The 22,383-nt window shown below is 37.8% G+C and overlaps 1 protein-coding gene across 1 annotated transcript in view; it reads left to right on the forward strand.

The window, feature by feature from the left end:
* The window catches only part of DhpD (guanine deaminase), a 157,730-nt gene that overhangs the window by 44,026 nt on the left and 91,321 nt on the right, over positions 1-22,383 (forward strand). The window contains exons 2-5 of the mRNA XM_067158199.2: positions 11,487-11,538; positions 11,631-11,726; positions 18,454-18,714; positions 18,905-19,123. Of these exons, the coding sequence (XP_067014300.2) occupies positions 11,509-11,538; positions 11,631-11,726; positions 18,454-18,714; positions 18,905-19,123 (606 nt within the window). The 5' untranslated portion in view covers positions 11,487-11,508. The remainder of the gene's footprint in view (positions 1-11,486; positions 11,539-11,630; positions 11,727-18,453; positions 18,715-18,904; positions 19,124-22,383) is intronic.

Genomic DNA, 22,383 nt, shown 5'->3' on the forward strand with positions numbered 1-22,383 from the left:
GAAGGGCCTCCACAGCAACCGTAGCGGTCCTGGGACACAAACAGTCCCTGCTGAACGTCATCCCTACAGGCAATCCCGTACTTCATGCCATTGCCCACCTCTCACAACGTGGACAAGGGAGCCCTGTTAACAATATTAAGAAATCATTTATATTCTTAACTATATCTTTGTTCTATAAGGAGTTCCTCATGGGTTTCAGATTTATTAATTGATATGATTTTTACTGAGTAATGGGTGTGATACGGTATACCAATCATTTATAGATGTAGTATACATTTCCTTTGTAGTTGTCAATCCACTTTTTATGTAAGCGTTGCCTTTTTGACAGCCTTCAAATGGGGGAAGCAAAAATAAATGCATTTCACTCTCTTCACTTCATTATATTCCTTTCTTTACAATACTTCAACAGTTTAACACCAACAATTTTATGTCATCCTTATTTGACTTCCAGCTTCCTGTACTCTCATCACTTCTCCATAATCCACCCCATTTTTCTGAATGAACCTCCCTATAATCCATGTAAACAAACCTTCTAACGTATAGGTACCCTTGTCGATCAAGTGAAGACCATCTGATCACAGATCCCTATCTTGTACCCACCCATTACAAACTACAAATCTCAGACCGAGTTTCCCACATAACCCACTTTATAATCTGACTAGCTGATGTACCCGTGCTTCGCTACGGGATTCTCAGAAAGACTAACTTTGTGGTTTTCCTAACTGAAGTCAACTTAGGCCATTACAAAAACGTCAGTAGGAAAGTACTGATTAAAAGCAATATTATCATATAAAATACTCGATCAAATTGAAAACCGCACATTTTCTCACTATGAATGAACAGTACTACGGGGCCGATCTAAGAGTCCGAAGTTTCAGAACTGGAATGACCAGGCCATAGACAGCCGTGAACACTCTTCTGCCATTATTCCGTTAAATATGCACACTGTTAATTCCAATCCGTACCTCAGAGTAGGGATTGAATAGCTTGAATGCTATGATGAACCAGTTTGTTATGTACCAGCAGTATCAGAAAATTTATGAACCAGAGGAACGCCATGCTAGAGAAGAAAGTTATCTGACTCCCCAGCTACTTCCTGCCAATATTCAGGCAGGCTGTTATACTCGGTACGACCGGGCGAGTTGGCTGAGCGGTTAGGGGCGTGCGAATGTGAGCTTGCATCCGGGAGATAGTGAGTTTGAACCCCACTGTCGACAGCCTTGAAGATGGTTTTCCGTGTTCTCCCATTTTCACACCAGGAAAATGCTGGGGCTGTGCCGTAATTTAGGCCAGGGCCACTTCCTTCCCACTCCTAGCCATTTCCTACCCCATCGTCGCCACGAGTCCCATGTGTGTCGGTGCAACGTAAAGCAAATTTAAAAAAGAAAGAAAGAAATCGCTATACAGCAGTAATCCGATCTATCGGAGATGAATGGCAATAGAGACACAAAGCACATCACAACAAACAATGGTCAGTGTAATGTTATTGTTGATCAATGTTTTGAGCTTTCTGTATTGAAGGCCTTCACATTTAGTATTCTTTCGACTCTGTAATATTAGGGCTTCTTACTAAATTAATTATAGCGTATACTGTAGTTCCTTATTCTCCGACTCTATATACTGATTTTCATTAAATTCTGTTCACCTATTTTCTCGTGACTCGGCACTGATATGGACTTTGCAACAAAAATCCAAATTCATGAATATTTCTGTTATTATAGCTGCTACGGTAAAAATGTATGTATGTATGTATGCAGTATTTGTCGATAGGACCAATAATAACACAAATATTTCAGAATTAATTTTTAGGCCTTCCCCTAAACTACCATTTCACTCTGAGTGAATAAACTTATTTACAGCCTAGATTATAGCAATGTATTTCCTGACTTTGCACACCAATTTTCATTAAGAAAGGACAACTAATAACATAAATATTTGGGAATTAAATTTTATCCCTTCCCTTCAACTACCATTTCTCTCAGCGTGAATAAGATTATTTATGTCCTAGATTGTAGCGACTTATTCCCAGACTTTGGATACCGATTTTCATTAAGGTAGGACCACTAATAACATAAATATTTGAGAATTAAATTTTAGGCCTTCCCCTAAACTACCATTTCTCTCAGCGTGAATAAGATTATTTATAACCTAGATTGTAGTGGCTTATTCCCGGACTTTAAATACTGATTTTCATTAAATTCTCTTTAGCCATTTTCTCGTAATGCGTGTACATACATACATACATACATACATACAGACAGACAGAAATTACAGAAAATTAAAAAGTGCATCTCCTTGTTACTATGGACACGACTGATACAGAAATACCATCCCTTTTAAATTCTGAGCAATGTACAGACAAAACTCTTATTTTATATATATAGATTTAAATTCCCGATCACCCTCCAGTCAATATCCATCCTACACAGTATACCAGTGATAACAATCTCCTCTCTCTTAAACTTCTTCCACACTGTCATAACCAGATCCCACACATCCCCTACTATGTTGGTACATATACCTGCTTGCCTACCGAGTGAGTTGGCCCTGCAGTTAAGGTTGTGCAGCTTTGGGCTTGCATTCGGGAGATAGGGGGGTTTGAACCCCACTGTCAGCAGCCCTGAATATGGTTTTCTTTGGTTCCCCATTTTTACACCAGGCGAATGATGTGGTTCTACCTTAATTAAAGACCATGGCTCTTTCCTTCCCACTCCTAGCCCTTTCCTATCCCATCATCGCCACGAGACCTATCTGTATCGGTACAACGTAAAGCAGATTGTAAAAATAAAATAAAAAATCAACCCTTTTATCTATTCTCTCATACTCCTTAATGACTGCCTCACAGACACACACAGTCCATACATTTGCATTCTTCAGCCATTATTTAATGTTCTTCATGGACATATTCTTAAATAGAGAAGCACACAGTGTGCATGTTATAATGGATTTTAAATTATTTGATGCGGTACATGAAGTATTTTGTTGTCCTGTCTGAAGGTATTAACAAGATTTGAAGTCTGTTGAGTGGACTGGACCTTCTTAAGATGTATTTCCTCATTTTGTGCTCGCTATTAGTGCACCTACTGGCCACGACTGGTGTTCTAGTCTGTCTGTTCCGCTTATGTGCTGCTGCCAACTGGGTACGTGGATTTGAACTTGCCTTTCAATCGTCAACTCATGTGAGAACAACAATGTATGGAAGTTCAGTTATCAGTATCTGTTGTTGAAGAAAGAAGCTTCTCGCCTGACTTTCTGCTGGTGTATATTAAATTGTACGGCAACTAATAGAATACCTGTGGATATGTTGCCGGGATTGGATCCCGGTTAGAATAATCGCCAATGTTTGTTTTGATTTTTTGATCTTCCGACAATTGTGAGTATTTGTGTCTTCTCCTACGGGTCTGAACTGAGTGATGAATAAAACAAGAAGATGTAATATTGAGGAGCAATGGGAAACAGATTTGGCATAATGACTATAAGAGATGATTAATTATTTAAATTCCAAGAAAATTATATTTAGCTGAAATATGCGGAAATTCAGGTCATAATCATTTCAGTGTAATCCGTTGTTTATTATGTTGGGGTTTCAAAGAAATTGTAAATATGTAATATCATTAGATATTCATCTTGAGGTAATTCGAATGGTTCATAAGCTAGATGTAAGCGAATCTATACGGTAGGAGCTCCTAAAGATTGCTATAAAATTCTATCTGGTGGTTTATGTGTATCATTATTTAACTTTTGGAATTATGACTGTTATCTTGTATATCTCACAACCACCATACTCGGGGGTAAGTGCGTAAAGTGAAAACATTTTCTAGTGACTACTCGGACTGTTTTAAGCTGTCATTTTCTTATGCATGTTACGTGATTCGTTGCTATGGTAGCATAGTGTAAACTGTATGGGGGTATGAACTCTGTTGAGTTTAACATTTGAGTGATGTTTCTTGTTACGATGAACATTTGACATTTGCGGATTGTGTTGAGAATTCATTTTCTTTTGGTGTATGGATGTTATGTTCCGATCGGTGCTCATTGAGTTTAATTTAACGAGGCTCTTGAAGTATTGATATCTAATAATAATACTTTATGAACGGTAATACCATTTTACATAACAGTACAGAAGAATAAACAAAACAAAACACACTAAAAAGAAAGTTTTAATGGAGTATAAGTAGAAAAATATGTACAGATATATACACAGGTCATATTACAAGTAAGCACAGGAAAGTAATAGTCAATTCTAGAGATTGTGTAAGTGATTTCTAAATTTTGACAATGAGCAGTTAAATATATCAATATCTATTTTGTTTAGAGATCTTGATATTCGTTCAATTGGCCCATTGAATGCGTAGTTAGTTCTATGCCAATTTGTAGACAATGTATTCTTGAACGTTGTGCGTCTGTCTGGTACATGTACGTTAATTTTTGCAAGGAGTTGTGGACAATTCACCAAGGAATGAAGCAATTTAAAAATGAATAGTGTATCCAATAATTCACGGCGTTGTGACAGCCTATGCAGATTTAAGGACTGTTGTAAGGATGTATAATCAGCATTATCATATGAAAATCCTGCACTAAATGAATATAAACGAAGAAATGTATGTTATACTGAATCTAATCTATGGATAGAGGTCTGATGAGAAGGGTTCCAAACAGGTGTACAGTATTCTAGTATAGGGCGTACCATAGACACATACAGCAATCGATAGGTAGCTAAGTTTGAAAATTCTCTAGAATATCTAGTAATGCAACCCAGTCTTTGAAATGCTTTCTTACAAATATTTTCAATATGTTCATTAAACGATAGGTTATAACTGAATAAAACCCCAAGGTCATTAACTTGTGAAACAGGAGTTAGAATGTTGTTATCACTAAATTTGTACTGAAATGATATTTTCTTCTTGTTTTTAAAAAATGATATTATTTTACATTTCTCATGATTAAGTTTCAACCCATTTTGAATACAGTACTTTTCCAGATAATGTAAATCTTCTTGAAGTTTTAAACAATCAAGTGGACAATTAATTTGCATAAAAAATTTTGCATCGTCAGCAAACAAAAAGCAATTCAGAATTCTTAAGTATATTTTTAATGTCATTTATGTAGAGAGTAAAAAGTAAGGGCGCAAGGTGAAACCCTTGAGGAACTCCACTGGTAACAATAATAGGCACAGAAAAATGATTCCTTATTTTAACAATCTACAGGCGATTTTTAAGGTACGATTAAAACCATGAAAGGAGAGGCCCATTAATTCCGTAGCCTGTTAGTTTTTGCAGCAAGATATTGTGGTCGACAGTGTCAAAAGCTTTTGAGAAGTCTGTATAAATGCAGTCCACTTGGGAGTGGTTCTCTGTTGCATCCAAGAGGAACTGATAGAATAAAAGAAGATTGCTGCACGTTGACTGTCCTGAAAAGAATCCATGTTGCTCATCAATGATGATGTTTCTAAAGAGAGGTGTGATTTTGTCAAGAATTATTGAGTCAAAAATTTTGGAAATGTGAGATTATAACTGATCTATATTGTTTTATGTCAGTTTTATCACCATTTTTGAAAACTGGACTAACAAATCCTTTCTTCCATTCCACTGGAAAAATGTCTTGGTTTAATGATAAGTTGAACAGGTAAAAGAGTGCTTCACATAAAATAAATGAGCAGTACTTCAGCAGGTAAGTTGAAACACCATCAGGTCCTACAGTTTTCTTTAATTCCAGATATGGGGCGTTCAGTGCATGAAGGAATCAAGTCACAATAAGAATGTTTTGAGAAAAATAGACATAAAGGTGTTGCTGAATAATTAATTACAGTAAGACTTTTACACTGTTTTAAAATGTTTCAATAATAGAAGTTATTTTGTATAATGTATTCACATATCACAAAAGGGTAAATATAAGTGCTAATACACACTAACTTGAATAGAAAAGTAAGGTTTTGGACTTGATTCTTTTGTGCTCTGAATGTATTGAACTTGTATCATGGACTTGGACCTGATTCCTTTGTGCTCTGAATCTGTTGTACATATATCTTCCTCTTTATTATAGGCTTCTGGTTTTATTAAGGAAACAGTAAAGAAAATACCTTTCTTGAATATATAATTATAATTTTCTTCTCTATGTCTGCTTACAACAAATATTTCCAAACAGTAAGTTATATAATTCATATTCAAAGAAATACGTATTCACTTTCGTTTGCTTGCCCTTGCAAAGCCGAGGAAGCTCTTGTGGCAGTTTCAAATGGTAGGCCCTTGAAAAAATTATGATGCACAGGCGGAATGTATAACAGTAAATCCTCCATGTCCTTTTTCTTCGCTTTTGTTACTGGTGGACGTTGGGTATAAAGAGGGCCTTGCTGGATGTTATAAAGGTGTATTATGCGATGGTCGGGAGACTTCTTTCTTACGTCAACTTCGTCAAATTGCGTATCAGGGTTCAGAGTCTGCTTAAACATCAGGGTAAAAGGAGATTCTCTTATATAACGTAACCATCTCATAGTCAGCCATTTTATATCATAACCATGATCCGTTTTTTTCTCTTTGTTACTGAATTCTCCAAGTTTCTGGTGGATGAGAAGCCAGAGAATTTCATTTCAATGACCTCAAATCCAGGGGACGTTTTCTTTGCTTGTCTAATGATATCCATCCAATCATTTGGTGTGTAAATGTGCGAGATTTTCCTACCTGCTTTCTCCACTAAACCAAAATCACTGTCATTAGGTAAGTAAGAATGTCCTGATACCAAGAATTTGTGATCAATTGCTGAGACATTCATGCTCAGATCTTGACACAACTTCATCAGAGACAATGACATTTTAATTAAATCTCACAGACCGACAAAACAAACCATGGAAACTGTGACAGTGGACATGTTCCCATTGTGCTCTGAACAAAAGACTGCTTCCCAACGTGCTCAACAGAATTGCCAATCATATAACAGTTATTTACAATATCTGGACAAGAATCTTTTATGCTCCGAAAGCAGCTTCATAAATAGTACTTAAAGGTGGAATAAGTCCAAAATGACCAAAAATGGACTTGATTCCCTTGTGCTCTGAACGCCCCATATATCGGTTTGTTGTAAATTTCTGCCTTACTAATGTTTATAACTAATAGATTGACAGAGAAAGGATAATCATATGACATACTACTACTATTCTGATAAGAAGAATAAACAGATGAAAAGTGGTTAGCAAAAAGATTGACAATATTTACTCCACTATCTGCTGTAACTTCATTAAGATGCATTGTTGAAGGAATATTATTACATGACCTTTTAGAACTTAGATATTGCCAGAATTTCTGTGGATTGGAAGTAATACTTTGTTCACAGTTGGAGACATATATTGTATAGCAAGTTTTAGATTCAGACTTGCATTCATTTCTTAATTTCGAGAAATGCTGATAATCACTATTGAGACCTGATATTTTGTATCACTTGTGTGCTTTCTTCTTTTCAGTAATCAGTGACTTCAATTTATGATTAAACCACTTTGGGAATTTGGGAGTCTTAAAATTCCATATAGGGATGTAAAGTTCCATGCCATAATGTAGTACTGAATAGAAGGTTTCTACTGCCTTATCAATTTTGAAACATCACCTTCCAGCTGAACTGTGACAGATAATAATTTAGTCCATTACAGTCACCATTAAAAAAGTCAAAATAAAAACTATCAGCAGGCAAGGAATTGTATAACTCATTTATAGGTAAAGTAATCTCTAATGCTTGGTGGGTCTAATCTTATTGGGCCTGTATTATTCTCGTGTGGGTGTTTTCTGAATTATCCTTGATTATATTCTTTGTTTTAATTTGACATTGTAAACCGATTGTGTTTTATTGTGTTTTGTTGTTTACCTACATTCCGAGCTAATTGTTTAGAAATTGTTTTCTATTTAATATCTTAATCAAAGGTTCTCAAGGACTGAGACAGCTGTTAATACAGTGTGCATGGTACGTATCATTACAATAATTCTAAACTGTTATTCACTGTCGGCAGCCCTGAAAATGGTTTTCCGTGGTTTCCCATTTTCACACCAGGCAAATGCTGGGGCTGTACCTTAATTAAGGCCATGGCCGCTTCCTTCCCACTCCTAGTCCTTTCCTGTCCCATCATTGCCGTAAGACCTATCTGTGTCGGTGCGACATTAAAAATAAAAATAAAAAAAATAGCAGATATCCATGCACCACAAAATGAGTAATTGTATGTCTCGATTCATAGTTTGCGCTTCATCATTTGTTCATGAATATTATGAAAAATCAACAAAAAATTATGTAAGTAAATTTACTCTACTTAGATGTATCCTAATTATTAAATAACAGGAGTAACAGGGTAACTGAAACTATACAATTGCAATTTAAATCAAATAGTAAACAGATTCTTCTTCTTCCTCTTTCTTTGATTTTGGCCTACTTTGGACCACAGTAAACAGTTAACTTGCTGGTTAATCCTTTTTTCTTCTCCCAGAACTTCATCATTTTGCTGTGGTTTCTCTTCCTCTCTTCTGACCACATGTTCTTGGACTTATCATTTTGTTTTTCCTGGATCCCCTTGAATTTATCTATTTAGCTCGAAACATATCTCTTAAAGATGTCTTTTGGATTGATGCCAACTTCCTCAATGTCTTTATTTGTTTCTTCTACCCGTTTAGTAGTTGCTTTTAATTTGATGATGTATTTAAAGATTTTCTTTGTTAGTCAACTTTCGTTCATTCTTGTGAGGTGCCCATAAAACTTCAGTCTCCTCTTACGTATGCTGTCTGTGATCTTCTCTGCCTGTATAGATCTTCATTTCTCCTATTCCTTCTTGTACCCTCCTTTCTTATTTTTTGGGTCCTAAGATCTTTCTCAAGATTTTTCTTTCCTTCTTCTGTAGCTCATCCATTTCTCCTTTCTTATTTAGTATCAAACATTCTGAACTGTATAGTCCCTCTGGCTTTATATCCATGGTGTAGTGTCTGATGAAGAAGGCATTCTTTCAGCAACATTCTTCAAGGCTTGGCGATTGATCCCAAGTGCTTCAAAGAACAAGGTTTCATGTTTCCATCTCAGCAAACGACTCGCAAACTATGAGTTGGAAACCAAAACAAAAGATAGAGAGGGAGAGATACAGAGGGAAACAAGAAGCTTCTCATTCACAAATGGAGATATTTTCAGAGAAACCCAACTGCTTCAGCATGGAAAAGCAGCAGGAAGTGATCAAATTACTGGGGAGGTGTTAAAGACAATGGGGTGGTACATAGTGCCTTATTTCAAATTTCTCTTTGACTATGTCATAAATAATAGTGTAATACCAAAGGAATGGAAGGAATCTATAATAATACCAATTTATAAAGATTTCCAGTTTTCCACAAGCGACCCTTCCTCATATACTATCGAAGTGAGGCAGGATCAAACCCACTATCGGTTTTGAAATTTGGGGCTCAGCATAAGAACGCAAGTGTAAGCATTTCTTTCACCCAGCAAGGTACATTTTTCCAAAGTGATGATCTATAGTTTTCATGGGCTTAACAGTTTCCCGAAAGTCCTATTTTTTACCCCCTCCTCCAAATCTAGATGGCGGACACAATCTGCCAGATGAGCTAGAAAATTGAAATTTGGCAGGCCTTTAGCCTGTAACTGATAAAAAAATTCCAAGATGTTCAAATATGTAATTTTGTAGGCCCAAAAAATAGAAAAATATGGAGGCAATTTTAATGACAGTGCTGACCTTCATTTCGAGGTAATTTGTCGCTAAAGAGTAAATCATATCACAAAGCAGATAACACAATCACTGCCCAATTTGGAGTGATGTACAACTTTGGTCCTATGACTTTTTGTTGTATCTCGAGCTTTATACGTTAGATAGAGCTGCATTTCTCGATTATAGCTAAAGTTTGTGTCATTTATACACGTATATTTTATAGCTTGACACACTTACAGGAAAGATAGAATTCAAATTCGGCTTGCACATTGGCTCAAACAGTGGCCATATGTCAGACAAATTTTATGATTCTAGCTGCCACATAAGTATGAAAAATAAAGCAATGTGTGAAAACTGTACCCAAATTTCACCCTATTCAAAGTTTCTAATTCAATCTAACGCTTAAAGAGAGGAGGTATGAGAAAGTGTCATAGGACCAACCATGACTACTATAAATGTCTTCTGATGGCACAATCTGTTTGTTGAAATGATGTACCATGTAGCAACAGTTAATCTTGAAGTAAAAGTTTGCAATTATAAATGTGCATATACTGTCATATATTTAAATGTGTTTATATACTTTGAATTAAATTTATAGCAATCTAGAAAGTGGGAGTCTACGATCATAATTATACTTTGCAAATTGATAGTGACTGTCAGTAGGAGAGGGGTCTGCAATTGTAATCAAAACTCCCCTCATTGACTGTCTGGCAGTAGGAAAGGGCACCTGCCATTCTAACAGAAATTCCCTAACTCCACTGTAACTGGCATTAGTAAATTGGGCCTGCCATTGTAATGAAAAATTCCCTTCTCAATTTGACTGGCAGGAGGCAAGGGAGCCTGCAATTTTGGTCAGATCTTCTCTACCCGATTGTATCCGTCAGTTGGTAAGGATGCATGCCATTATAAACAAAATTCTCCAAGTAGATTGTGACTGGTAGTAATCAAAGTGGCCTGCTATTATAATCAAAATTCCCTAACTCGAATGTGACTGGCAGTAGGAAAGGTAACTTGTCATTATAATGAGTACTCCTCAGCTTAACTATGACTGTCAGTAGGAAAATGTGCCTCCCGTTATAATGAAGACACCCCAATTCTATTGTAACTGGTAGTACGCAAGGGGACCTACTATTATAATGAGAGCACCCCAACTCGATTGTGACTGGCAGTATTCAAGGAGGCCTGCCATTATAATAAAAACTCTGAATCTCGATTGTGACTGGCAGTAGGCAACTGTGCCTGCCGTTATATTCAAAACTCCCTAACTTGATTGTGACATTATAATGAAAACTTCCCAACTTGATTGTGAATGGCAATAGGCAAGTGAGCTTGCTGTTATCATCAAAACTCCCCATCATACACCTTATACTGGAAACAACGTATGGCGACCTCCCCATGGTGTTTATGGAATAATACTAACAGACATGCAGTTTAATAAAATCTTACTCATTGCATGTTAACAGAACAAAATGTGTAAAATGCTCTGATTCCTTTTCAGTAACAAGTAAAGTGATTGGGGCTGTTTGGGCTACTGACCTATAATGTCCTTGTAACTTAAACATATTATTGATAGAATATAATTTAAAAAATAAGGCTATTAAGTGGAATATATAACATGCAACAGTATATTTACCATGCAAAGAGGAGTCTCAGCATCCACTCTTGTCTTGTCTTTCCAACTGCCAAAAATGGAAACTTGTTGATGGAAGTTTACTATTCAAAGATCTTGTTCTATGCTAAGAAGTGTGTGTCTTCTAATTTATAGTTTTGTTATACTGATTTGTCAGTGGATTAATATCTCTGTATGTTTCAGATAAGTTTAAAACATTCTGGTCATGAGTGAAGATAAGAAAGTTCTTGGTGTGGTAGGTGCTTTGATGCATAACATTTTCAATTTTTAACCTTATTTCAGCAACCTGTGCATACAGTAATTTATTTTAATATCTCTTCTTTTCAGGACTCATTTATAATTGTTGGTACAATAATACATTCCACTAAGCTGGAAAAGATAGATATATTAGAAGATTACCTGATTTTAATTAAGAAAGGAAAGGTAACTATGTTATCATGTGTTCTAATGTATGAATCATTGAGAGAAAAAATCTGTAATAGATTTAGGCCAAGGTTTTAAATATATAAACATCCTTTCATCTGCTATTAGCAAGTAAGCTGTAGATGAATTGATGAAATGTGTAATGCTTTTCTGTCTCTGTGAACTGTCCTTAGCCTAAAATAATAAGTTTGTAATATTTTATGACTATATGTCCATTTGTGTGTGTGTGTTTCCTTATCAGCTTATAAACAGCTGCATCAATTTAACTCTTAATTGACCTCTTTTAGTCCCTGGAGCACCGGGCGACTTAGCCGTGCAGTTAGGGGCACGTGGTTGTGAACTTGCACCCGGGAGATAGTGGATTCGAATCCTACTGTCGGCAGCCCTGAAGGTGGTTTTCCGTGGTTTCCCATTTTCACACCAGGAGAATGCTGGGGCTGTACCTTAATTAAGGCCATGGCCTCTTCCTTCCAACTCCTAGGCCTTTTCTAACCCATCATCGCCATAAGACCTATCTGTGTCGGTGCAACGTAAAGCCACTAGCAAAAAAAGTCCCTGCAGCCTGATATATCGGTCTTTTTCCCATTAAGTTGATTGCATTCAACCTTGTTTTCCTCCCTCTCCCAGTACCTTCATGCAGTCGCATCACAGAGTCTGGGCCAAGAAGACATGTGGGTAGGCCTACAGCTGCTATGTAGGAAAGTTTTTAGAGTTTATGGTCAGATGGACCATACAAGTTCAGTTATGCAAGTTTTATCAAACATTTTGACTTATTTCCATTTCTTATTAATATCTATGGAATCCGGAATGTCCCGTAATGATAATAATGTTATGGGCCTTACATCCCACTAACTACTCTTGTTCAGTTTCTGGAGGTGCCGAGGGTAGGGACACTAGAATACAGTGCTGGGGCTGTACCTTAATTTAGGCTATGGTCGTTCCCTTTACAGTCCTAGTCCTGTCCTATCCTATTGTTGTCACAAGACCTGTCTTTATCAGTGCGACATACAACAAATGGCAAAAATAAGACACTTGAATTTTTTTTATATACCGGTACTGCTATTTCAGCTACGTACTGTACTTGTGGTTTACTGAGTGCATGCATTTCCCAAACTTCTGGATTCCATTTCATTTATATTGTGACCTTGCATGGGTTAACAACAAATAAAAAATAAGATTTAGAGAGGGAAAATAATTAAATTAAAAATCAGTGACCAAGATGACAACTAATGGCAAGGATCTGCAGGTGCAAGGGCCCCTATGAGGTGCAGGTTATAGACTTCTATGGATGACAACTTCAAGAAAAGGTAATTTTTCCAAGAGAACACTTTATTTCTACAAAGAAAGAAAAACAATAAAAGGAAAACTTTCGTTGACAAGAAACAACATAACCTAAAAGAAATTAAGAGAAAATCAGAATTATTACACTGAAATAAAAGAAAGGTTGCCAGTTCCACTGTGCAGAGTGGATTTATGATGCATTGTGCTAAAAGCACTCAACCCTACAGAATATTCTTCTTCAGTTAATCAGTGGCCTAGTCCCATATCTACCAGACGAGTTGGCCATGCGGTTAGGAGCGCGCAGCTGTGAGCTCATCACATCCGGGAGATAGTGGGTTCGAGCCCCTCTGTCGGTAGCCCTGAAGATGGTTTTCCGTGGTTTCCCATTTTCACACCAGGCAAATGCTGGGGCTGTACCTTAATTAAGGCCGTGGCCGCTTTCTTCCCATTCCTAGAGGCCTTTCCTGTCCCATCGTCGCCGTAAGACCTATCTGTGTTGGTGCGACTTAAAGCAAGTAGCAAAAAAAAAGTTCCATATCTGCATTCAAGTTACAAAAGTGATCATTTAATTTTACATCTTAAAAGAGGGTGAAACCTAACAAAGTTTTAAAGGCAAAGGGAAACAACTTTGCAGTTAATACATTAAAAATGAAGTAGAATTACCGAGGCCAAGCCAGAAGGAAATGTTACATTTAAGATTACAAAACTGTTATAAAAAGGCTTGCCTCAACACAAAGAGAGAATGGCAGTAATTGATGAATTACTCCACTATGAAATTTTAATTTAAAAGATTTGGTCAGTAGACTTCAGTGGGGAAAATGTCTGCAAATGAAATTAAATTAAATTTCAGTTATTTAAATCATAAGACTAAAAAGAAGAAAGTGCTTACCTAAGGAACGCTGGATGTTCCCACATAAATGGGAGCAATCCTGAACCATGTCCGCTCTCCAAGAGAACCAAATCTGAAAGACACCTCACAACGGTGTATCCCCAGTGGGAGCGAGATCGAGTCTGGAAACATGATTGATATCACGAAAGACTATTAGCCAATAATAATTTGTTTCATTTTGATCAACTAAATTAATCTTCTTTTCTTGCTGACACCAAGTTAATATAAGAGTTTCTAGAAACATCCTAATTGATGCAACTGGATGCAACATACATTAAAAACAGCATGTGTACTCTATAAAATCTTGGAGACAAATTAAATGAATAAGTGATCTGAATTTTATAATTTGGAATAAAGCTCTTTCCAACTGTCACATATATAATTCCATTCATTATATGAAGAATAATAAATGGTGATTTTTGCATCATCCCATTAAGATTGTTTCCTCTTTTTGCGTTTGTCTTGTGTTCTTAATCTTTTTCTACCTGAATGTTTCTTTATGCTTTTTTTCCTTTTCCTGTATTTTACAGCCTTTTTTTTCTTATCAAACACTTCCCGCATCAAGACTGAATATCACTCCCTGAAGGTGGGGAATGCAGGCGAAGAATACACCTACAGTATCCCCTGCCTGTCATAATAGGTGATTAAAAGAGACAACCAAGGGATGATGAAATTAGAACCGTGAGACTTATTGTGATTAGTACCATTACATGAGGAACACCATGGATCGATGTTACTTGCAGTTAGTACCACCATGGATCTATGTTACCTAGGAGTAGTACCCTAATGTGAGGAACACCACAGGTCTGGGCATTGCCTGTAGTTAGTAACAAAGTGTGTATCCCACCGAGGTGGGGGGAGCGGGCACTCGACTGTACGGACTAATGTTCATGCGGGAAAAGATGCCGTACACTGTGCTGGAATGTGTCTGTTCCCCTGTGTTCAGAATGGGTCTGCAATATCTGTGAGTAGTACCACTATATGAAGAACACCATGAGTCTATGTTGCCTCTAATTAGTACCAATGTGTGAGGAACACAATGGGTTTGGCTATTGCCCATGAGTAGTACCACTGTGTGAGGAATACCATGGGTCTGCATTGCCTGAGAGTAGTACCATTATGCTAGGAACACCACGGGTCTCTGTTTCCTGTGGGTGGTACAACAACGTGTGATACACCGTGGCTTTTCATTGCCTAGGATTAGTTCCACTATGTGAGAAACACCACGGGAACTGGCGCCCGTGATTAGTCCCATTATGTGTGATATACCATGGGTCTGCATTATCTGTGATTAGTACCACCATACGAGGAACACCATGAGTCTACATTACCTGTGATTAGTACCACTATAGGAGGAACACCATGGTTCTGCTTTACCAGTGATTAGTACTACTATGAGGGGCGGATGACCTCGATTTTGGACCCCTCAGGAAAGAAGGCATTGTGAATTGGATCCACTGATTGTTTTGGATTCATGGTCATTTTTTCATCATCATTCATTTTATTTTTTAGTCAGAGGATACCAGTGGCAAATTTCCCATACATGCGATTGATGTGTTAAAGTCCCCTGTATTTTCAACAAAAAATAAATATTAATTGTTCATATTTAAATGGAAGTTATTTATATAAAAATTCAAATGCACAGTTATCGATACTCAGAGACTGATGAAACAAGTGCGGCTGACTAGTGACTGCTACTGATTTTCAGACTACTCCAGAGATGGCAGCACGAGCATTTGACACTTGTTGGTTGTTGATGTCATTTGTGGGGTTTGAACGGAACAGCCACATCCGTCAAGAGGGCGGTGCAAGGTGGAATCCTGTAAGTTGTCGCGTGTGGCCAGGATTTATTTGCTATTTCGTGAAATACTGGAGTTCTTGCTTATGAGTTGTTCTTTTCTTGTGCTATGAATGATGATATATGGCACATGTGTGTTGTAGTAATATAAATGATTCAGTTTCTTGAGCTTATAGTATAAATATCAAGCAAAGAAAGTACGGGAATGATGCGATTTTGAAATGACATCGCACCAATCTGAGAGTAGTTCAGCAGGCATGGATGTAGGAGCGCCAGGGTCACGTGTTTCTACCGTGCAACCCAAATTGAATTCCAACCATTGTGTAATCGAACAATTATTAAGAGAACCATTTAGTACACTTTCTATTATGGAGAAAAACAGAATTATAAATGAAGGACAACCACATCCAACTCTGAACGTAACTACACAACTTAAGTCATGTGTTCCATCATTTCACAGAAATATATATGAAACAGACCATTGGATAGTGGATGTGAGATCTTAAATAAACTTTCAGTGGTATATAAAGACAATGATATGAACAAAGACAATGTGGTAGAGCTCTACCAATATATTACTTCATTGAAGTTGTGTTTGATTTTCTCAGAGACAACAAAATTGATCCAGTTAGTTTCAGCTATTCTTGCCACAAGCGCCTCTGCAGAAAGATGATATTCATGCATGAAGAGAATTAAAAAATTTGTTCGTAACTCGCAAGGTCAGGCTAGGCTTTCTGCTTTTGCGTTGATGAACATTGAGAATGGTGTCTTAGAAAGACTGCCCCCTACCCCAGTTTCAGCAGCAGGTGATAGAAGTGTTTGTCAATTCAAGAAATAAGGTATGCTAATAATACTGAATATGATTTTGTAAATATTAGTTGATTTTTAACATTTGAATTTATAACTGTGTACATTTCTTTCTTTCTTAATCTGTTTAGTCTCCAGGGTTGGTTTTTCCCTCAAACTCAGCAAGTGATCCCACCTCTACCACCCAAGAGCAGTGTGCTGGAGATGAATCTATCTTTGGGTCGGGGGATAAAATTGGGGAGGGGGACCAGTACCTCACCCAGGCAGCCTCACCTGCTATGCTGAACAGGGGCCGGGGGGGGGGGGGGAGGGTGATGGGAAGATTGGAAGGGATAGATAAGGAAGAGGGAAGGAAGTGGCTGTGGCCTTAAGTTAGGTACCATTGCAGCATTTGCCTGGAGGAGAAATGGGAAACCGTAGAAAACCACTTCGGGGATGGCTGAGGTGGTAATCGAACCCACCTATACTCATTTGACCTTCTGGGGCTGAGTGGACCCCGTTAAAGCCCTCGTACCACTTTTCAAATTTTGTAGCAGAGCCAGGAATCGAACCCGGACCTCCGGGGGTGGCATTTATTCACGCTAACCACTACACGACGGAGGCGGACACTGTGTACATTTATGTTTATAAATCGTTATAAGGTGTTTTGTTCTATAATCACTCTGTTTGCATTGATGTTTGCATTTTTTATTTTTATTTTTTCATTTTTATTTTTCGGTTATATCCTCTAAACCAGAAGTCAGGAGTCACCAGTGATGGATACATTTTGAAGTTTTAATCATCATTTCATTTTGTTGCACCTCATACTATTAGAGGCCGATCAGTACCGGCGATTGGGAATTAGAAGTGGGGGGGGGGGGGGGGGGCAAAAAATTGTATGGACAACAAAAGTTACCCAGGATTGTAAGATATAGCAGACGGGGGAGGGGGTTATACACATCAAAACTGGAAAGGAGAAAAAAGTTTTTAAAATGTTTCTTGAAGATCTCTGAGCGAATTTTGACAGAGGGGTAAAGGTTAACAGTTTACCAAAAGTGCAGTAATAATAGTTTTTTGAGATTTTGATTCAATACTATACAATAAAATTTTCACCAAAGAAACAATAATTACACATGTATTACAGTTAATAGAAGTACGGTGTGATTATACAATTAAAAAAACATTTAATATTTGATTACACAATAAGAAATTAATGCACACTAAAGAGACTGCCAGACTGATGAATGTGTGTGGCAAGTGGGTGAATCATACTTGTGTCCATGACCCTGGAAAAAAGAAAAATGTATACCCCTGCTATCTTTCCTCACAGCACATGCAAAGTCTCCGCTACTTGCTGTGGCAATATACAAATTGGTTAGCCGCAATGAACGACATTTTGTGCATATTTCCGCTAATAAGTTTTTAATAATTAAAGGAAATAAAGTAAGGCAACAGGGTTGTAAATTGCTTTAAAAAAAAAAAGTAATTCTTAATTCCTAGTTTCAGTCGGCTAAGGTGGAATAAAAATGTAATGTTCACGCCACAAAGTGGCTGCGTCCCCTCGCTCCCCCCCCACCCCCACCCAGTCGCCACTACTGGGGCCGATGACCTAGATATCAGGCCCCTTTAATCAGCAAACATCATCAAGACCGAAGATCTGTTAGATGGCCTCTCAATGAGTGTTAATGCCTGCCCTCCTGATGAAGCGATGAAGCTGGCAAGTGGAAACGAGCTCGTCAAAGGCTGAGAAGTGATGGGTGAAGAAGAACTGGGATTGATGGGGAAAGAGCCTGTCTATTCAAAGATGGTAGTGTATGAAGTTGTGGAAATTGTTCTTGTCCTTTTGTGTTTTCATGTTTATCCTTGTGTCCTCTTTCTGTTGCTCCCTCTTCCCACACTGACCTGCCATTATATTTGTTCCTTTTCTTGTTCCCATCTCTCCATATGTAAATGCTGATTTTGTTTTGTTATAGATTATTACCTTGACACCTTCTGGGAATATTAAAGAAATCCAAAAGAAGTACAACATAGCTGACTCTGAAGTTATACAACTGGGAAATGGCGAATTTCTAATGCCTGGGATGATTGATACTCACATCCATGCTCCTCAGTATCCCAATATAGGGTTGGGCTCTGACAAGACACTGCTGGAATGGCTCTCAAAGTACACTTATCCTCTAGAGAAACAATATAGTGATGTAAACTTTGCAACCAAAGTTTATTCAGCTGTAGTAGTAAGTGATCTTATTATTTTTTTAAGGTTTTTTAAGGTCCTGTCATTAAGTAATGGTGAATACAAGCTTACAAATGAACAAAGCAGCATAATCCTGTTTATCTGTATTATATTGTTTTAACATCAATGATAAAATCTTTATTGTCAAGTTATTAGTAATTTTCAATGAAACTTACACTTTTGTGCTTCAGAAACATACTGTTGCCTGTGGCACAACAACAGCATGTTACTTTGCTACTATTCATCTCCAGAGTTCTATGATACTAGCTGACATTGTTGAGAAAGTTGGACAACGTGGCCTCATTGGAAAAATCAACATGAATATCAATTATCCAGAAGGATATGGTGAGGAAACGGCCAATTCATTACGAGATACAGAGACTTTCATAAAGTATATACAGCAAAAACAAGTAAGTCTAGTTGCATCAAATATTATTTTTAATGGATATTACTGAGATGTTGTCTTCTTGTGTAGTGAAGCTATCACCTTCCAAAAAGTGACCACTGTGTATGTAGCTTAACTGTTTTAAGTCCAATCAGTAGAGAATTCTCTTTGAAAATTCAGATTTTGAAAATTTGCTCCTGCCTTGGTTGCCACTTAGTTCCAGTGTGTCACAATGAAACTCAATTCTAGTGCTCATGCCATTGTGTCTTGTAGTAGAGGTTTCTGCAATGCAGTTATGTGTAAATGCAATAAACTGGGTATGTGATGTATGTGTTTTCTCTGATTTTTTTTGTTTAGTTTGTTTTTGTCTGATTGCCACCTTAATGAACAGACAACCAGGAAAGGAGGCTGCATGGGTACCCTTACATTTGACGCAGGTGGGCTTCTGTTTTAGTACCTTACATTTTGTGTGGTTGTGGTTGACGCCACCTGACTGGACGTGAACAGCTGGACGTGAAGTTGTATAGCCACTGACAGTTGTAACACTGGACTATCAATTGTTGTGGTGGTTTTGGAGGTTTTACTTTAGGCATGTGGACAGGATTTTTGCCCCCTTTTATTTTCAGCTGTTGGCTGTGTTGGTAGTGGTTTCTTTATTTAAGGTGCAGGAGTGGGGGGGGGGGGCTGAGTGGGGTAGGTAGTTGCTGTAGGGGTTGGGTTGGGGTTCGACCTCGGTCCCGTCCCAGCTCCAGGCTGTATTTGTGTTGTCTTAGTACTCGGGACTCTAGAGGGGACGATGATCATGAGATCTCTTGTGAGTGGTAGGACTTCATGAGTCATTTGATAGTAGGGTTTCATCGTGGAAAACTCGATTGGACAAGTGCCTTCAGGAGGGGGTACATAATAAAAACCTTGGGTTCTGTCATGTTGTTGTTCAGGTATTTGTGAATTGCAGTGAATTTCTATAGTTATTCATATGACTTGACTGCAATGTGGAAGTGAGGTTAATGCTAAAGGCAGAACAGTTCTATCACTAGATTTATTAGATGACATTATTATCTGAAAAATGTCCATATAGTAGACTTTGATGAGGTAAACACTATTGTTTGACATGAGGTGAGAAATATTTTCCTCATAGATCCTGAATTTGATTTTGTTTGCTTCTGTTTAATAATTGATCATTCCATTGAACTACAGATGAGCTGCACCAGTTCTTAGTATCTGTGGGAACTGAGAATGGCTGTGTATTGTGGAGTTTGTTCTTGTTCTTTGGTGTTTCATATTTGACCTTGTCTCTCCTTTCTGTTCGTCTGTCATTGATTCTTGCCTTGATATACATTGTATTTAAATGAAATGTGATTGGACATATGCTGTTCATGCATGAGAGAGAAAAAGAAAATGCAATAAAAGTGACATAATTAACTGATTATGTGAACCTTTGTGAAGGCTAACAGCTAAAAACGATCATAATCCAGTTTTGGTCATAAAATGAGTGTGCAGTGCCATCTTGTAGTTTAATTCAGACAGAATAAATATATGATCCTGTTCGTCAAAGAAAGTTCATAGTCAACCAGCTATTGAAGGGTAATAGTGGTTAAGGTCCACACGCTGATGAGCAACACCGATCAGGGTCCATATACCTCACCTCACCTCGCCTCTCCACTCCACCATTACAGCTGTTCAGTTCACACATTTCACACCTACATCAAGCAAAGTACGCTCTTTATTTATTTGATTGTATTTAGTACACAATCATCATGTCAAGTGATTTGAGTGACAGAGAAAAGTTTGTTTTCTCAATACGTGGACAATTGTTTATGGAGGTCGATAAAGATATGAGCCTTGTTATCACAAAGTCTTACACTGAGACACCAGATGACTGGAGGGATAGCTGGACAGAGTTTTTGTCACAGTTGTACAAACCAAAATGCCCTATGCAAAGAAGACCAATCAGAATAGTGAAAATTGACAAACATCAGCCAATGTTTATGTTACACAAAAGTACTTATTTTACATTAAAGCTGTTGTGGTTCCAAAGAACAAGACAAACTATAAGAAAACTACGGGCCCCACAGAACTAAAAATGTTGTAGGCCTACAATGGACCATTGCCTATAAAATCTGCAAAATTAAAGGACTTATTACTCCTAAAATAGTTTTTGGTCAATCCCAATGCTCAGGCTTTCTACCTATGTGTTAATTCCAGACAATATTCCAAACGAAGATGAAGTAAAATTGAGTTTTCAGACAATCCTCCCGTAGATGACGGTGCCTAACTGGCAAGAAAGAGCAATGTCGTGTATTTGTCCTTATAAAAATTGTGTTTTTCATTTCACTGTTCATGTACTCTGTTTTTCTATATGTCATGTGTAATAAATTTGCTCTATGTAATGAGTTTAATTATACATTTTTCTCACTATTTAAAGTAAGATAATCGACTTGAAAACTTAAAATTGAAACCCTAGACAATTAGCAAAATGTGACTCTGATCGTTTTTAGCCGTCGCCCTTCATGTGTGTTATACAGAGTGCATTAAAAAGCTGCCTGCTCACCTGACTGGTTGTGGTTAGCTGGCTCATTCATGTCACCAGCCTTGTTTGCTTGCCATTTGCCCTTTGAAACCCTGACATACTTTTCTACCCTTTGCTCAGTTATGTAGTGGCACCATTCTGTATGAAAGTGGTCAGTACCTGGTAATATAGGTGAAGTAATGACATGGCATATTAGTTGGAAGAGTGAATTCCAAATTTGGAAATGTATGAACAAACAGGCTCCATCAAAAAAACAAAGGAATATTTCACTGATCAGTTGCCTGATTGTGGTCAGCCATGAAAGAAAGCATCCATAAACTGCAGTGGCGCTTCGTGCATGAAGGGCTTTTGGGCACCGCCCCACCGCCTTTTCAAAACCATTTAACATTATTTCGCTCTGTAATTGATTACATAAAGAGATGGGCAAATGTCGAACTTATAGTGGTGTGCTGTTCAGTTATACAATGTTATCTTTATTATTTCGGCTGTAAATATTTTGCTTTTTTATTTTCAAGAAAATGGCAACGGCTGTCAGACCGTGGCTGCTGTCCAGCACGCTCGATGTTTTCTGTTTAGTCGTGAGGCGTTGGGACTGTGGCAGCAGAGCCCTGAGCAGGTCCCATACATTGCAAGTGTGCGAGGTGCGGGAGGATCCTGCAAGAACGACGTGGGCTCGTCAGGGGAAGGAAGAGTGCAGGCGGGGGTATGGTCTGCAATGTTAGTATGGTCTGTCCGGCAGAGCCCTCAGTAGATTC

The sequence above is a fragment of the Anabrus simplex genome, chromosome 1 (genome assembly GCF_040414725.1).
Source record: "Anabrus simplex isolate iqAnaSimp1 chromosome 1, ASM4041472v1, whole genome shotgun sequence".
NCBI classification, from domain to species: Eukaryota; Metazoa; Arthropoda; class Insecta; order Orthoptera; family Tettigoniidae; genus Anabrus; species Anabrus simplex.